We start from the raw sequence: 17,774 nt of genomic DNA, 5'->3' as shown, positions 1-17,774 counted from the left end.
GACGCAGCTCAGACAATCCACATTTTGTGCTGTACACAGACCATTCCTAAATCCAGAACTGACTACAGGAAGAGTAAAACAGGCAGAAAGTTTGACTACATCCTTATTTACAACTAAGCATATTTTTGGCATTGTAAAGAGTATTTTTAAAAATGGTTTGTCTCAATGGGTTTCCAGTCTAAATGAAGTGGATGACAGAGGAGATTTCAGCAACTGTCCAGGTGACAGTAAAAGTTCAGAAATTATCTAATTATAGTAAACAAAGGTCTGTTTCCCCGGTGGGTTGTCAGTAAAAGGGTTTTTTTGGACTATGCATTTTTGAATGAGAGGAAAAGAGAACTTGGAAGGAAGATTTTTAACATGAAGGGAAAAAAAGCGCAGAAGTAAGGGGAATGCAGGAACAAGGTCTCTTGATAGCGATACGACAATAGCTCGGGGTCTAGACTCAGTTCCTGGCTTTGAAACAGGTCCTGTGCGATTCTGGGCAAGGAATTTGAGATCAAGACACGGAATTACATCAAAAGTAAGCCGCTTCTGCACACATGTTTTCAGGACTGTCCTACACCTTTGAATCCTGGTTTGCGATAACCAGTTGTCTTAGCTCCTGCTGTACTAAGACAATAAAATAACTCTTCACTCCTCCCCTTGCCACGTAATGTTATTTTCTCACTTTGGGATGCAGGCGGACTATTTGCCTGCATTTTTGCCTCGCCATCTGCCTGCATTGCTGCAAGAGGGTGGCTTTCCAACGCAGCCCCCAGCGCCGCAACACGGACACACACACGGCGAAGGCCGAGCCGCAGGGACGCGCAGCAGCCGCAGGGAGCAGCGGTGGCCCGGGCGATGCGAGAAGCGGGGCGGGAGAGCCTGCCAGTGAGAAGAAACAGCGCCAGAAGCAGAGGAGCGACCTTCCGCGGCAGCAGGCGGCCGCGCCGGTACCCCCCACACCTCCCGCCTCCCCGCCTGAGGAGGGCGGCAGCACCGGGCGGGCTTACGGCGGCGGACGCGGCGCTGAACGGGCTTTCGCGCTCCCGCGGCCGAGAAGCGCGCAGGTCGCCGCCTCGGGCAGCGGCTCCTCACGGCGGGGGCGCGGGCAGGGCCGGCCGGCGGCTTTCTTTGTCGCACGCATCGGCCCGGCCCCGCTCCGGGGACGCGGAGAGGCGGCCGCTGACAGGAATCGACGAGCGCGGGTGAGGGGCTCGCGCCGCGCGGCGCTGCCCGCAGGTGCGGTGCGACCCGGCCCGGCGGAGCGAGGGGGGAAGGGACCTCCCGCCTCGCGGTATCCCCCGGAGCCCCCTGCCGCCCCCTCACCTCCTGCACCGCGTTGCGCAGCTTGTGCTGCGTGTCCTCCATGAGCGCTTCCACCTCCCGCAGCATCTCGCCCAGGCTGGCCGCCCGCCGCCGGCCGCCGCCCCCCGCCGCGGCCGCCGCGGCGCAGCACAGAGCCCCCAGCAGGGCCGCCAGCAGCAGCCATCGCCGCCGCGGCCCCGGTCCCGCTCCGCGCCGCATCCCGGTGGCGCCGCTCCCGCCGCTGCCCCTCAACGGTGCGGGCTGGCGGCGCGGAGGTGGGGCGGGGTGGAGCGGGAGCGGGCGGCTCCGCAGCGCCGGCCCGGCCCCGCAGCCTCCCGCCGGCCCCGCAGCGCCGGCCCACATTGGCCTGGCCCTGCCCCCGCAGCCCCCCGCCGGCTCCACAGCGCCGGCCCGGCCCCCGCAGCCCCCCGCTGGAGCCCACAGCCCCGGGCTTGCGAGAGGCAAGGCAGGGCGCGGGCCCCGGACAGAAAGCCTCGCCCCGGGGGGGTGCGGGAAGGACAGAGGGGAGAGAGGCTGAGGGAGGTGGGGGTGAGATGCTGAGGGAAAGGCGCAGTATGAGTTTCCCGTTCAGACCCGAGACCTTCCTTCTGTTGATTTTTATTAACATGTTTAATGCAAAGAGGATGGTGGGAGCTGCCTGACATCCCCATTATGTATTTTGCTTTCCAGCCTTCAGCGAAGCTTTTCAAAAGATGTTTTCAGCTCTGAGAATCAGCTAGGTCTCTGAGAGGTGACACGTCCTGCATCTGGTTGGCCAGCACCCCGCTCTCCCTGATGGTTTCCTTTCAAACTTTTCTCTCAAAAATTTCAGACATCATCATTTTGTATCTGTGTGCGTCTTCCCCAGTTTCCACATTATTTTTCCGCTTCGTGCTGCACCCAAGGATTTCAGGGGCAGTTTTTGCTGCAGTTGGCTCGCTGCTCCTGGGCAACGTTGTGCCAAGAGGGAACTGACCTGTATGTCTCATTTTATTTTGGAGCCTGGGTGAGAGGTAATAGTGAGTGAAGTATTTCTGCAGAAACTATTTAAGTCCTAAAAATTTCCTGCAAGTGCATTATTACAATAATCACCAATATAAAATCCAGTGTTATTGGCAGCCTAAGGCAGCTTCAGTCAGCTCTGAATGCTAGCAGAATGCAGTGGAGAGCAGCGGAGATGGGAAGGCCCCTGTGTCCCCAGAGGGAAACCCTTCCCTCAGTCTCCCAGCCACAGCACATCACATTTCTGTTCAGAGCCACAGAAGGTTTCATTCTGGACACACTGTAAATCTTAGTTTATTGGTACAATAGTTTGATTTTTTAAATGTAAACCTCTTGGACTACACAATTTAAATAATAAAGAGTGTTAGGAATTATCTAGAATGAATTAATAGTTCAACTATGTTCTGTCACATTGCAGGAAATGGCATCTGAAACAATTCTGTCCTGGCAGAGAAATGTTTAGACAACATACTCCTCTTTTCCACCTCTGTCTTTATGGTAGTTTTCCAGTTCATCCACTGCCTCAAATAAGCTTATTGCCATTGACAATATGCAGGTGACACTTAAGTAACATTCAGAATTTTAATTTTCTTAGCCTTGTGGAGGAACTGAAGGTTAGATCAGACACAATGAAAACATTTTTAAGAAAGACCTGAGGCCCAAATTCCCAAAGGTATTTAGTCATCAGACTCCCAAGGAAATGGAATAGAAGCCAGATACTTCTTTGTAATACCTTCGTAAATTTGGGCCTCAAACCAATTTTCCAAACAATCTAAACATATATAAGTGTTAAATACTTTAGAAGAGGTGTGTCTAAAGAGCTAAAGTCTCCCTGTCTTGCAGTGAGATGAGGGCCGCCGTCCCAAACCCTGGCTTGCAGGCAAGACCCTTCCATGCTGCCTTTGATGAATGTGATTTAAAAAAAACAACCCTGACATTGACAGGGCTGACAGGATACGCTAAAGCATACGCTTTATTCAGTATTGTTGAAGTGAATTAAGACTGCATTCATCTTTTAATATGGATAAGTACTGTGGAGTAAGCTTACAATACAATCCCAGTTACTCTGTTGTCTTGGACTTGAACTCAGTTTTCCTAGCTCCTTTGAGTGAGCTTTCTTTGGACAGGGATCGAGCTGAGTGGTGAGGGTGCACTTGTATCCCAGAATGGAAGATCTGCACCTGAAGTCAGTGCAGAATAGCTCTTCTGGTTTTCCGCTGTCGCCTTGATGTACTTAATAATAACATCCTTGTGCTCACAAGGCTTTACGCTCACTATGATTATATCCGTTTGAGCCAAATTACATCTTCTAAGCTCAACATGCAGCACCCTAGAGCACCTGCTTAGATTCGCACTTCACCCTGGCACTGCTGAAGTCCCCTGCACCCGTAAGAGTGTGTCTGTAAGGAAAGCCATGGGCACAGGGGTGGTGTGCCTTGCTCGTGTTGAGCCGGCGAGACACAAACCAGGTCTAGTTCACAGTAACCCCATGCTGTGCCTGAGCTCATTAGCCATACTGAAAGGCAGGTGTACACAATAGGGCATGGTGCTATGCTAGCAGCCTGACGTGATTCCCAGCATGATTAGGTTCTTCCCTGCGTTTGGATCTAGGTGTTTTTCCCCTCAGTATCACTTAAGCTGCTGGGTATAGGGACGTTGCAAACTAAGTGGGAAATATTGTCATAGATGGTAGTGCCCCTAAAACTTAGGATTTGTAATGATTAATCTTTATCTTCCTTCTTGGCTCAGTCCGGAGTGCCTATGCAGAAGGATTTATCTACATGGAAAATTTTGGGGGTGCCCATTTATTCTAATATGGTTGCATTACTATAAACCCCCAAGTCTGTACTCCTATTCTAGTACCAGCTACTTTTTTGATTTACAATTAAGTAATAGCGAAGCATGCGGCTAACATGAGAGCTGTTACTGGTTTATTTTTCTTTGAGCAGAATTTGAATGCCCATGTAGAAAATTATACCTTTATAGCTCTGCGTACAATAGTACAGAAAATAGCTACACTTGTATAATTATATTGACATACAACCTAGATCAAGGCCTCAGGTATTTTAATTACTTATACTGAAAATGTTAAACCTAGATTATCTCCCACTGAGGTTAGTGGAAAAATTCCCATAAGTTTCAGTGGGACTTACACTCTGTCTTTAAACAGAATTGCTGAGGATCAGAAGGAGCTTGTAGTATTGATCACCTCTTCTGGTCATTTGTTCTACCATTTTTATCTTGTATGATTAAAGCAACAGTGACAACCACAAAAAATCAAAAAGGATAAAAATTCATCTATATTTAATGTAACAGAAGCCTGTAATCAGGATATCTCTACTGCATTGTTACAGCAGGAAGAAAGTCACATCTGTATTGAAAATACTGCTTCTGTTTAAAAGCATGCTTCTGAGGACATAGGATTAACTAAGAATAGTGTCTTCTTACGTTGGACTGGTACAAAGTCTTGTTTAAAATTGTATTAGGTAAAAGATGTCAGAGAATATGTTTTGGACTATAACAAATTTTCATAGCTAAGGTGCAGCCCAGAGAGCTGGTATTTTTCTAAGACAAGCTAACACAGCTAAAAAGCATCTCTTCCTGAACACATATATTACACAAAACTGCTATGTTACACAGAAACACATACGATCTTTTTGTCAAGATATAATTTATTCTTAGACGTTATTAATTTAGAAAGGACATAATAAGCTGGAATAATTTTAGCTGGAAACATACTTAGGAAAAACATATCCCAGAGATATTACATAAAAAGAATTTGTAAGACTTAGGTCAGCCTCAATACAAGACCCTTAAGGTGGATTTGAGGCAAAAATGGCCCCCCGTCATGGTGAATGCACTCTTGTCAAAGGCAGACATCATCTGAATCAGTGATTCTAGAGAACAGAAACCACCTTCTGGTTGGATGAGTTTTGAGACAAAAGACTATGTTCCTGAAAGCAGCAGGGTAGGGAGTTGTGCATGTTTGATTTATTTTTTCCCACACATTGTTTATTCATTTAAAGGCAGTATATTATATTTTGTTTTCTGTGTTTCAAACATCTGTTATTTTGCATGTTCCTTTACCAATTAATTAATAGAGTTCTTTTTGCTTTCCAACAATTGTACTGTGAACAATCAATCAATTAGTTAGCTGCAGAAAAGAAGAATAGCAAGATGTCTGGCTAATGTACAACCTATAATATGAAAAGAAAAGACAGCCTTCTGAAGTATTTAAGTATAAACAACATCAAACATCTGTACAACAAAGACAAAATCTATCACCAGCAGGCAAAAATTCCAGAAACTGAAATCCTAAATTCCCTGCTGAAGGGGAAAGGAGAGCATGAGAGAGGGAGAGCAGGGTTAAGAGAAGGAATTAACACCAGTGAAGTTTGCCATTTCTACCATTTTAAGCCGTTATGTGTCTCAGCTGTTCATGTGAATTTCTCCGCACAGGCTGTACCGTATGGCTGGAGTCAGGCTGGGAGGGCTGCTGAGGCTGATACTGCCAAGGGATTGCCCTGCTGCTGGGCTGACCCCGTCACCTGCAGAGCGAATTTCCCTTACTACCCTTACTCTCTGCAGTGCTCCTTTCCCTTACTCCCCAAGTATGCAGGACACCTACACCAAAGTACCCTTTTGTGGCTTTTGGCCCATGATGATTTTGATATGAGCCTCACGGGAAAGCTGGCCAGTTCAGTGATGGGTGGTCAGTGGAGGATCATGGTTGGCATCCTGTGGGAGACTGTTGTGCCAATGAGTCCCTGCTAACAGCAGCGTGAAAGGCCAGGTGTGACAGCAGCCAAGGGCAAATCAAACTCAGTGCAGCTAACTGACAAAATGGAATAACAAAAGACAGACTGAATGCTTATGGCCTACAATGAATGTATATATCCATACTACAGTCTTCAAAACTATTGTTTAGCATGTCAGCAGTAAGTTTAATTCCCTGGTGAAACTGATCGCTTTATTAGTACAGTACCAGTTAGGGGTTTTCCACAGGAGAGACACTGTCCAGACAGATCAAGATGTGATAACAGTATTGATTGTCTACTCTTTTTACTGGTCATTTGTTTTATCAGATTTCTTGGACTTACAAGGTTGTAGTAAAAATATTTGTCTACTCACATGAGGTTTTACAGAATGGAAACTTGTAAATGTCACAACTGAATAACTGTAAGTACAAAAAACCACAGAGTTATTTTGCTGGGTCAACTCAGTGTTTAACTTTCAGACCATTTTTATACGTTAAACATATATAAGATTTTTAAGTTCAATCTGAGATCTAGGAGCTTTAGGAAAGATTTAGAAAAGAATTAGGGATTTCAGAACAATTAGAGCAGAATCATTTAACGATCATAGTTTTCTCAGGTCTTGCTCAAGTAAATTGGTGTTAAGGACACTGAAATGCTAATGTGTGTGTAGGAGAAACCTGACTGCAATGAGAGGAATATAAACAGTTTTCCTGGAGTTAGGGGTCCTGAAAAATCCCTAATTTAATACTTTTGGGGAAATAACTGTGCCTCATTCTAGTTTAATTTAACTTGCTCTGTAAGGTGATTAAATCACTAAGTAGTAAGACCTTGTTTAAAAAATGCAAGAATATCACACATAGATTTGATTATGAACAGTTACTGTATTTAACTTTGTGCCTTGACAGAACCAGAGTAACTTTCAGGTGTAGGTGAACACCTTGTGGGCCTTTATTTAATAGATTGAAGAGATTTGTGGTTTGTTTCATTTTATTTTCTTAAAGAAGAAGGGGACTTGTATTAGTTTTATCTTCACAGCTGCAGATTTTAGAGTGGAGCTCTATTATCTCCTTTTGGCCTTCTCATGGATGATTGTAAAATTTTCTAGAAGTGAGATTATCATATGCCAAGGATTAATGACATATTAACCTATCAGCACACAGTAAATCCTTGACAGTCTTTGCAAACACAGTCATCATGTGGCAGCTGTACTTTACTCAGGAAAAATAGAATTATGCAAATACAAATATTGTTCCGTTTTAATGGCACATTATTTAGCAAGATAGCAGCTATGCGTTTGAAATATGAACATACTTTGATCTCATTTTTATTGCTTTGTGGACTGTATTTTCCTTTTGAGGTACTCCAGGTTTTAACTGGTGAAGACCTAACTAATCAACAATGCCTATTTTTTTTAGTGTGCCTTGTATCATCTCAGTTACTCATGACCAGAACGGATGGAGCAGTGAGTCACCTACCAGATGATATTAAAGCTCTGACAACAAGAAACCAGATGAAACCTCTAAACTGTATCTGCTTTCCAGACCGCAGAAATACAGCAAATTGAATTTGCTTTGACTTACGCAAACTGCAAAGCCTGGTAAGGACTCTTTTCTACAATCGCAAGTGCTAATTATGTGCATAGGCAAACGGCTGTATTCTAGCACATGTCCTAGACACATTTAATGCCATTCCAAGCCATTGGCTCCATTTAAAAATAATGACCTGGGGCAATAAGTTTCTGAAAATTACAAGAAAGTATTTATTTCTATTTGTAATGCATAAGTCCATGGCAGTGGATGGAAATCTTTTTGCTGCTCAAATGTATTGTCCGTGTGTATTCATACAATCAAATTACACTTTAAAACTTCTGCATGCCAAATTATTCTAGCTATCCAGGAAGTGCAATATTGTCTGATGAATGAAAATGTAAATTCTTTTTACAGAAGTGTGCACATACGTTTTTGTTGGGAAGGGGCGAGAGTGTCAACTGACAGTCTATAGCTACAAACACTCTCATGAGGACTGTCGTAGTATTTCATGTTTTTAAGACTTCGTGGTTAAGAAAGCTGGGAGCAAAATACAGAACCTCTATGTCCTGATCTTTTTTAGAGTGTATTTCAGATCAGTTGAAAGTTGAAATGGTTGAAATGGTTGAAAGTTTTCAGTGATTCCTATGAAATGAATCAATGTCTCCACTCAGTTTTTAGTAGATAGATAGTTGATGGCTTTGTTGATACCAGTTCCAAAAAGCAAGAGAGTTGATATCAACAAATATTAAGCCATCCTCTCATTATCAGAGGGGATCCTTCCAGGCCACCATTGAGTCATGTTGCCTGGATAGCATAGAGAAGCAGGTCCCCTTTTGCTTAGAGGTGGTATGTGTAGAGAGAAGCCACCCTAGAGTCAAATTTTTTACTCTTCCATGGCATTACTTGCTGACCAGTCCTGTTAGCTTCAGCACTTTGTAACATGAAGTTACGTATGACCTAAGTCTTGGTACGGATCTCATCTCCTAGCTCCAGTTCCCCTATTCTGCTTCTTGAAATTGTACTATAGGCAAACATAACATGTATATATGAGAGTTGGGACAAACGAATCAAGAAATGGGCAAAGAGCTGCTGTGAAATTGGGCCAACAGTAACTCATAAAGAAGGTGCCTGCAAGAGAAGGAACCAAATATAGTAAGAGGTGAAATGGGTTGAAGTCAGGTAGACAGGAACTCATACAAGGAGAATTGAAAAGATAACCCCTAGAGTAGTAGGGAGGTTTTTTGAAGTGATAGTGAGAAGACTGGCTTGGGACATGGGAAGAGAGAAGCAGTGTGAAGGAAGAGCTGCAGAGAAAAAATACTTAGGAGTGAGTGTATGAAAGAAAGTCACATAGAAAAAACAGTGAAGCTTTAGCAGGGAGACAAAAAAACTAGTTCAGAAAAGCAAATGACTGGGGAAAGGGAAACCTGGAGCTAGTTTAAAGGAGAATGAAAATAGAAAATGTGCTTGCATGGAATAAAGGACATAGGAGAATAAAGAACCAAATGCACAGTGAGAAATGGAGAACTTTTATCATACATGTAATACACAAAAAGAGACATTTAATTTGAGGAAAAAATTGTTTGCTTGCCTCTTTTTTAACAAAACACAGGGAATCTAATTTGCAATAGTGCTTTGGTTGTGTATGAGGATAAAAAGTTTTTCATCCCTTGGCCAAGAATGTGTGTCATACATTGGCCGGTTTTCTCCTCTTTTATGCTATAAATTGCACTTGCTTTATAGCATAAACCTTTGGGGTTTATGCTATAAACCCCAAAGGTAATAGTTGTGTTAGGAAAACATTATAGATCATGTATCAGCCATCCACTTCAATCTTTGCAGGTTCTAAGCATTATCGAAATCCCCCAAAGGTCACACAACCATTTATTCCTCAAGCCTTTCTCAAAATAATAAGCAAGTAAGCAATGACAAAATAGACATGAAGTTCGCAGCTTGGCAGCAACAATTTCATAGATGACTCACTAGCCAGTAGGTTGTCTAAGGATTTGCCTAATCATACAAGCAATGCGGTCTTCCCTATTGCAGATTTAGTGAAGCTATGTCAATGTTATGCTAGATGGTGTTTAGCCACATATCTTAAACATTTATGAAGTCAGGAGAAATACAAAACTGCATATTAAAACATCATCAAAACCATCAGGTATAATTGATTAAGACCTAACAAGGTAATTTGTCTTCTGTAACATATATAGCCTTTCTCTACCAGATTTCCACTCTCTCTAAATAGTATAAGTGAGCATCATTATTCATTTTTTCTGGTTTAGCATGTAGTCAAAACTTAGTTTAATGTCATTGTCATTTCAAAATAAAGAAAAATGCAAACAATGTGATAAAAGCTTCTAAGAAATTAAGTCATTCCTGTATTCTGATTTTCCATTTCCTATTCTAAATATATCTTACGAGTGTATTTCCCCCGTGCCAGTGTATCTAACATCACAAGGCATTATGATTTACGTATTTCACAAAAGACAGAATAGAATTTAAGCTAAAACTGGGCATTGTACTTTACTTCCACAGATTTTAGCAGATTTATCATTATTTATATCCATATAAGAGGAACAGCTCCAATATCTCTGGTTTTAAAATTGCCTGCCATTCTGAATTATGGTATTTTGTACATCTTTCCATTATGGAATTGAAGTTTCCTTGAATTAGTATTCCTTCAAGGGTGGGTATTGCTGCCTTTTTTTTTTTTTTAATATAGTTTCGTGCCACACAGTTTTTAGTGGTTGTTATGGTGAATAAGTTTGTGTATTAAATAGAAGAGAACAGAAATCCCACAATAAAGGTTAGCCATTCACAGCTGACTGCTTCCCTGTGGTTACAAAAGCATATGAATCCTTCACTTGGAAAGATCTGACTTTTAAAATTCATAAATTAAAGATGCTCTAATCCATTTGCTCAAACTAAGACTAGCCAGTATTCCCAGCTGACTGTGTATCTTCCAAGTTGCTAGTGCAAGTACAAAGTCATTGATACACTGATATTTAATTTGCATATGGTCCTTGTTAAAGTACACAAGAAAAAGCCATTTAATGATTCAGAACAAAGAAATGTATTTCATTAAGAAAAAATAGGTGCTCCCTCCATCTTCCCTTACTTGAGTTTGTGAATCACTGTATGATACATTTTTTTCATGGCTATGGTTTTTTACTTTAGCACACTATTTCCCCGCATCATCTGCTTTTCAAGGTTGTTGTTGAAGCCAACACAACAAGGATTCCTCTATGGAAACCAGTTCACTCAATTTCTCTTGCAATTTTCCTTTTCTGATGAGAAATAATCACTGGTGACTCAAGTTCTCACTTACATTTGAGGACACAGGAAGGGCATAGGGAAAGGAAAAGGTGGTGGACCCTGGTAGCCCCCTCACAGACTATTAAGATTTGGGAGACACCCTCCCTGTGTCCCTCCCTGCATCTCCTACCGCACCCTCCACTTGCCTGCTGCCCTGGAGAGATCTGCCTCTCCCCTGCAGATTTCAGTTGCTGCTCATCCCCAAGCATGGGAGACATCAGAGTGAGATTCCACTAAAAAATGGCATTTGGGAGAAGGCTGGGAGAAGGCATCAGTGCTGGCATTACTGGCTCCGACCCACTTGCAAAACCAGCAACAAATAATTGCAAGAGCTGGCAACACTCTCATAAATATTTGGAGATGTACTTTCTGAGATAAGATAAAGGAACTCAAAACAACATGCTGTCTTGAATGTGTATTCAGCTGCTATTTTCTAGCTTTTTTCCCAGTATTCTTCTGGCAAGACACTTACTTGAATTCCTACTGAAATATGAAGGGCAAAGTTGATAATCCATATGGAATATCATTTGAAAAAATGTTACTGCATATCCCTCTGTAAATTCACATTATCTGCAATCTATTGGGGCTGTTATGATTAATTAGCTTTAATACAAAATTATTATGAACACAAAAATATTTTTCAACAGTTTTATTTTAAATTCAGGATATTTTAAAATTTAAAATAATGGACTGTGATATCTCTTGCAGATTTTGAAATGGAATTTTTATTGTTTACATAATAAAACATAAACCTACTAAAATAACAGAATTGGAATTGGGTCATCTACATGGAAAGGTTTTAATAAGCATCTTGATTTAAAAAACCTGCAATACTTCTGTGTACTTCAATATGAGGGAGGATTCTACTTTTGATGGAGGCCTGAATCCTATGTTACTTAAGAATCAGAAAGGATCTGGGAGCAGGGGCAATGACCAAACTATGAAAATTGCAGCAAGTACTTTGTTTTGCAAGTTATTTTCAAGTACGTAACATGCGAGTGGGCCAGAGTGGCACTGTGCTGTGGAGTGCAAATAAATTTTTGTGGTCACATTTTAGGAACAGGAGCCATCAGCCCTGTACCAAATAAAATCTAGGTGACATTAACATCACAAATGACCGAAAGGAGAGGTAAAATGTGCTAGAAGAGTGGCATATGGATAGCAATGGCAACAAATTGCTGCATTGCTACAAGAACCGTGAAAATAAACAGCAAGTGGTACCATGAAAGCAATTGGGACAAGACCTCCCAGAACACAAAGGTTGTCATTGTCCATAAAACACTGTTAAAACTGGTCATCAGAAACTACAAATAAGCACTAAAAGGAGATGCTTTACAAACAGCAGATGGTTCAACACTGCAGCTGGAAGGAGTGGCAGAGTGGTGACGCCAAGCAGTTCAAATGGAGAAGGAGTGATCTGCTGTTGTTGCCAGGTGCCATAAATGTTACCAATAGATGTGTGGCTGCACAGCAACAGTTGAAGAGGATCACCGACTGTTAAACGGCATTATTGACAAGCATTTAGCTTTTGCACTTAGTCTGAAAGCTACAAAAACATGACTTGCCAGGAAGCTGCAAGCCCTGAAGATATATTCCTGTTGCTGTTCTTACACTGTGCAAAGATAGGAGAAGGAAGAATAGTTGGAAGAAGTTTACATCATATCACCAAATTTATCATTTAGAAACAGGCTGTCAGAAAGAATTAAAAAAGAGAGATGATGTGACTAAGCTTTAAACAAAGAAAAAAACAATAAAATGGTGATGCCTGCAGAAAAGCAACATGTTCATTAGCCGTAGGGGACAACTAGTATTAAAAGTACAAGTTGTGGAAAGAGAGCAATTACTGAAAGAAGAGAATATACTGATTTCAACTGAAATTCATCAAGAACTTCTCAAAAGCATTAACAATGGCCACTCTAATATGGTCTTATGCAAGAGAGGAAGAAACACCCATAATTTGCCCAAAATGAATGAATGATAAAAGAAATTAGCATTTGTGCAATGTAACAAAGACAGAATCCGTGGGAACTGAGGGAACATTGATGATGTGTCCAACAGAGCCAGGCAATCAATGACTGATTCGAACACAGACATACAACTATCAGTCATATTTTAAAATAAACTAATGAATCAAAGTGGTTGTCAGCCTGCAGCAAAACAAGTCATGGTAATTTTCTAGATTATGCTCTAATGAGATGAGGTAACAGGTGCAGAGCGGATGTGAGACAACTACACAGAGACACTGCAATGAAGGACTCGCCTGCATTGTGGGTTTGCCCAGGATGAGTGAATCGTTTACTGGGCCAGTGACTCAAATCACATTCTTTTCAACTATGAAGCCCTTCAGTTTTTGAATAATAATGTGACTTCTCTGGCTTTTGGAAGTGTGTTAGTCTTCCAAGAGCATACTTTTTATTTCAGCACCTTTGAACGTCTTTCTGCAAATAGGCTACAGGTTATATCCTTGTCCCTTATGGAGAATAGCAGTTGCTGAGGATCTTTGATTTGTGTGCCCTACTTTGGGGTTAGGAGACAACCCTTGCACTGACAGCGTTGTTGAAAGCCTTTTTAGGGCAATGCCGTGCAATCTGGTAGAGGCCAGATTTCACATGATTTCTGGATTCTTCTGGGTCACACCCTTCTCCCTGTGGTCAGACTGCCTAGCACCTAGGAGACAGGTTGGCTAAGGGACAGACCATCACCTTCTTTCAAAGCTTTCTTTGTTGTGCCCACCCTCATACCCCCGTGCAAGTCTCTGCCTTTATTCCCTTGGCATCGTGTTATGGCTGCCCCCAGGGAAGATCTCTGCTGACATTAGGCCAGAGTTGGCCTTCTGTTTCAGACTTGCCTAAAAATCAGCTTCCAGTTTCCCTCCTTCCTGCTCCCTGGGGATTTGAGATTGGACTTTGAAGACATATTTTCCTGCTGTTATTTCAATTTTAATAACTTTTATTTTAGCAAAATGTATTCCTGCTTCTGTTTTGTTTAGGTAATATCATTCTCTTCAGTTCTAATACCATTTCATAATGGAAATGACATTCACTTCCGAAGTTTCCATGTATGTTAAGGTACGTAAGTGTAATTTTTTCAACTAATGAATCTGTAGGCTGTATTTTTAAACTGATGCTACCCACTGTGATTACTAATTTAGCAGGTTTCTGCTCTTGACTGAAAAACAAAGAACATACAACAGAGTATTATTTTAAAACTCTTACATAACTTTCTTCTTACCTTGCAAGGATTGCTGGTCAATGAGGAATATAGAACTGTAATTCTTGGGGTGAAGGAGTAGATATACATATATGTATGTATGTATGTATCTGTGTTTGTGTGTATGTATATGCTGAGAGCACATTAATAATTTTTAATGTATTTAAAGCATGAATGATTAGTCCTTTAATAAAATGAGTATAACAGTAGTAAATTTCCTAAGCATTATTTATGTGTCTTATGATAAATAATGAATTAAGGTAACTGCTTTATTCTCTTTACATCTCTGCTTCTTTTGGTGTGCCATTTCATATGTGCACTATGTTGGATGTTCCTGTTGTGAACAGTGGCTCCTAACAGCACCTGTCAATGGCACTGGGGGATGTTGAAAGGGCATATATTACAGAACCTCTTCACTATTATACTCCAGCATATTAAAAGGTGATTTCTGTTTTAATGCAGTTTCATCTGATGATAAAACACTTTCCTTCACTTCACTTATCTTGAACTTTTGCATTTACTACAGTCGTTTTTTGCTAGCCACAGTGAATGCTTCAGGTTTTAACTGCCCTTCCAATTGCAGTGTAGACTGATGACTGTGCAGAGCTTGTCCTGGGACAAGGAGTTTGGCACCTGCAAAAGGGGCTGACAGCTCCACGGATCCCTATAAGCTGACTGACCTGTAAGGTAGCAATGGCAGAAAACAATTCCTGCAGCGCAGTAATAAACAGTGAGGTTACAGCCCTGTAGGAACTTGGGTGAATTTTATTCTGTGTTGAGAACTTTTTTTGCTAACACCTCTACTCTGGAACAAAATTGTGGAAGGAAATAAAAAGAGGTTTGATTTATTTGGGTTTTGGTAACCTTTAAACTGGACCATCTTACCCCATAATTCTATTTTACCTGTGTCATGAAAACACATCTTGCTGTAGCTACTTACTGAAGTAAAACAATTAATAAAGCAAATGCCCCAGGAAGAAGTTTCAGTTTTCTCCTTATCAGAACAAAGAGTCCACTGAGCATGCAAAGAATCTTGCTCTGGTTTACAATAATGACTTTTTTTATCCTTACATATTTCAAGGCAACTGCCTTGTGATTTGCAAGTTGAGTTTTCACTTTTTTTCTAGATTCACACAGCCTAAGGCAGGCAGCCCTGTGGCCAGGAGCTGACTAGGAAAATGTCACTGTTACTTAGCTGGAATAAAGCATTTATACTTCAGCTTCTATCTTGCACAAGACTGCATCCTTTCTTATATCTCTGATTGACTGCTCCCAAGCCTCCAGTCAGACAAATACTTTCACAATGTTATTGATCTGTCAAGTTCTGCAAAAGCAAAGCACAATTTCTGATTGTGCTATATCCTTCACCCCTTCTATGATAAATATGTGATGGCAAGGGACAGACACATCTTGTGTTTCATTTCCCAGAAGGCTACAGTATTGCCGTCATTTAGGGCAAAAGATTGGTTAATAAGCCATCTATCTCAAGGTTTTAATGTACTTTGGTAAAATTACATACTATGCAAAGCACAGGTTTTCCTATTACTTTTTAACATGCATATGTTTCTTTCCAGCATAATTCACACAAGTGGGTGGATTTGTATATATTTGCTGCATGCACATGCATCTGTGTCAGCCTTTGAAGGAAAAGGATTTCACCGTAAGTTATCTACTTTTGCAGCTATGTTATTTAATTCATTCTGAATTTTTTTAGCAATTACCACTCTCTACTTTTTTGCCAGCTCCTGCATAGAGATGTTTCCATGGACTGGTCTGTCATTCCTATATGTGCTTGTGTTGAATAAGCTCTCCTTTCTGTCTCTTGGCTGCTCCATTTGGAGCCTGTGGTTAGACACAAAAAGCATGCCATTAAACTAGAAGCCATAACATTAGTGTAGCACACCTGCACTACTCCCCTAATTAATTAATTTTCACCAGTGTGGCATCCAGTTCTTTATTGGAGATATTCTGAAGTTGACATGAAAACTAAGAAACAGGCAAACTCTTGGTGCTGATTTCAGTTACAGCCTCCCTCTTGTTTCTTTTCAGATTGCCTTTCAGGGCTTGGGCTGGCATGGACAGATGTCTCTGAAATTAGGGTAGGAAGGGTGGGCTGAAGACTGATCAGTGGAGTACACTGAGCTCATTCCTGGACCTAAGCCTGGGTCAGAACTGGGTCTGATTGGTCTGATATGATTGGTATCTCTACAGCTATTCAGCTGGTGAGGTTGGCTTTTAAATGGCAGTCAAAACAGTTGTTGTAGGCTCTGCGCTTGTTTGATTAAAACTGTTTCCACCCCTGTGGTGGGGAATGATGTGGAAGCATAAAGATGTGATAAGAAGCTGTGAAAATGAGAATTGCTGTTGAACAACACAAACCATGATACTGCTAGCATTTTTATAAAAAGATAAGAGAGGGTCATACTTGCAGTGTGGAACACATCAAAGCTATAACAAAAGCATTTTCTAGTGACTAATATTTTGTTGTAAATGACAGAGTTAAAAAATGAATCATTAGAAATTACTGTCTTCACTGTTGTCTCTGTATAAGTTCATGTGTTGGTTTGTGCTAGATTCTCAGCTGCCTGTGCATCACTCTCTTTTCAGCTCTACAGGACTGGAAAACAAAAGTGGTTTTTAATCTAAAGGATTCTGTAACCTCCGTCGAACTGCAAGGCTGAGCTCTCTGATGCCTGAGCACGTCTCAGAGGGCTGCACGGCACCTAGGAGTCAGCACCATGCACAGACTCATAATTGCTTTAATGTAAAGACTGCTGAACCGTGTCCCTGGTACTACCATCCTGCCTCTCCCATGGTACTAACCATGAACATGGTTTTCCTTTGGTCACAGCTGCTGGACTGTGATTATAATGTTCTGGTTTAGAGTACAAAAAATATTTGTAGTTTATAACTACTACTGTCTACCTACTTCATAGCAAGCTTTCACCAATGATATTTCTGTCTTTGGAAGGCTTTCACTCTACATATTTGAGAAAGGATCTCAACATTACACATGCATGAAGTTAATTTAGGCATTTTTTAAAGGACATTTAACACTATGTAAGTAACAAGAACAACTTTTTAAATAGAGTTTCTGATTGTTTTCTTGCAATGGTGTGTACTCAAACTGAGATATAAGATGTTCCCCACAACACTTTGCATACACTGGTGTTTTTTTAAGTTAATGGGATGTTACAGTTTGAAGAAGTATCTATTTGCTGATAAATAAAGAGACTGGGCAAACACTTCTCTGAAAACATGATTTTAAAAAGAGCATCTTACCTTATAATAAAAATTTAATTTAACTTGTCTTGGACAACTCTTTCTGGCAGTTCCACTGGGCTATATCACTGATGCTGGAAAGTTGTCCAGAATTAAGCATGCAATGACTACTGACTGATGGTTTATTTCAGGAAAACTGCAGGCTGTGGATAAATTGTCAGTTTTCTTGCTCATGGCATATATAAGTAACAAGATGGGGCCGTTGTTTTTTCCATATGTTATACACTCTAGTTTAATGAATGCCTCTAATTTGCCATTTGAAATACTTCTGAATAAATAAATTGGGAAGGGGACAAAGGAAGGCACTTCAGAGGATTTGAGTAGCACCTAATACTTAAAGGAAAGCTAGCTGTGTCAAAGAAATATAGCAGAGACCAAAGAGTTA

At 41.2% G+C, this 17,774-nt stretch overlaps 1 protein-coding gene and 1 long non-coding RNA gene across 3 annotated transcripts in view; one reads left to right on the top strand and one right to left on the bottom strand.

Moving 5' to 3' along the window:
• DKK3 (dickkopf WNT signaling pathway inhibitor 3) overlaps positions 1-1,574 on the bottom strand; it is a 29,150-nt gene extending 27,576 nt beyond the window's left edge. The window contains exon 1 of the mRNA XM_072864941.1: positions 1,312-1,574. Coding sequence (XP_072721042.1) covers positions 1,312-1,509 — 198 coding nt within the window. The 5' untranslated portion in view covers positions 1,510-1,574. The remainder of the gene's footprint in view (positions 1-1,311) is intronic.
• On the top strand, positions 477-17,488 carry LOC140653177 (uncharacterized). 2 transcript variants are annotated; one of them, XR_012043040.1, is made up of 6 exons: positions 477-1,224; positions 1,981-2,303; positions 7,466-7,647; positions 13,887-13,965; positions 15,682-15,767; positions 16,715-17,488. It is a non-coding gene; the product is annotated as an uncharacterized lncRNA (long non-coding RNA). The 2 variants fall into 2 exon arrangements; XR_012043039.1 differs by having other exon boundaries at positions 644-1,190; positions 16,715-17,485.
• Positions 17,489-17,774: the final 286 nt, after the last annotated feature.

This window comes from Ciconia boyciana, chromosome 6 (assembly GCF_034638445.1).
Source record: "Ciconia boyciana chromosome 6, ASM3463844v1, whole genome shotgun sequence".
In the NCBI taxonomy this organism is placed as follows: Eukaryota; Metazoa; Chordata; class Aves; order Ciconiiformes; family Ciconiidae; genus Ciconia; species Ciconia boyciana.
This window is presented reverse-complemented; position numbering and strand designations above follow the sequence as displayed.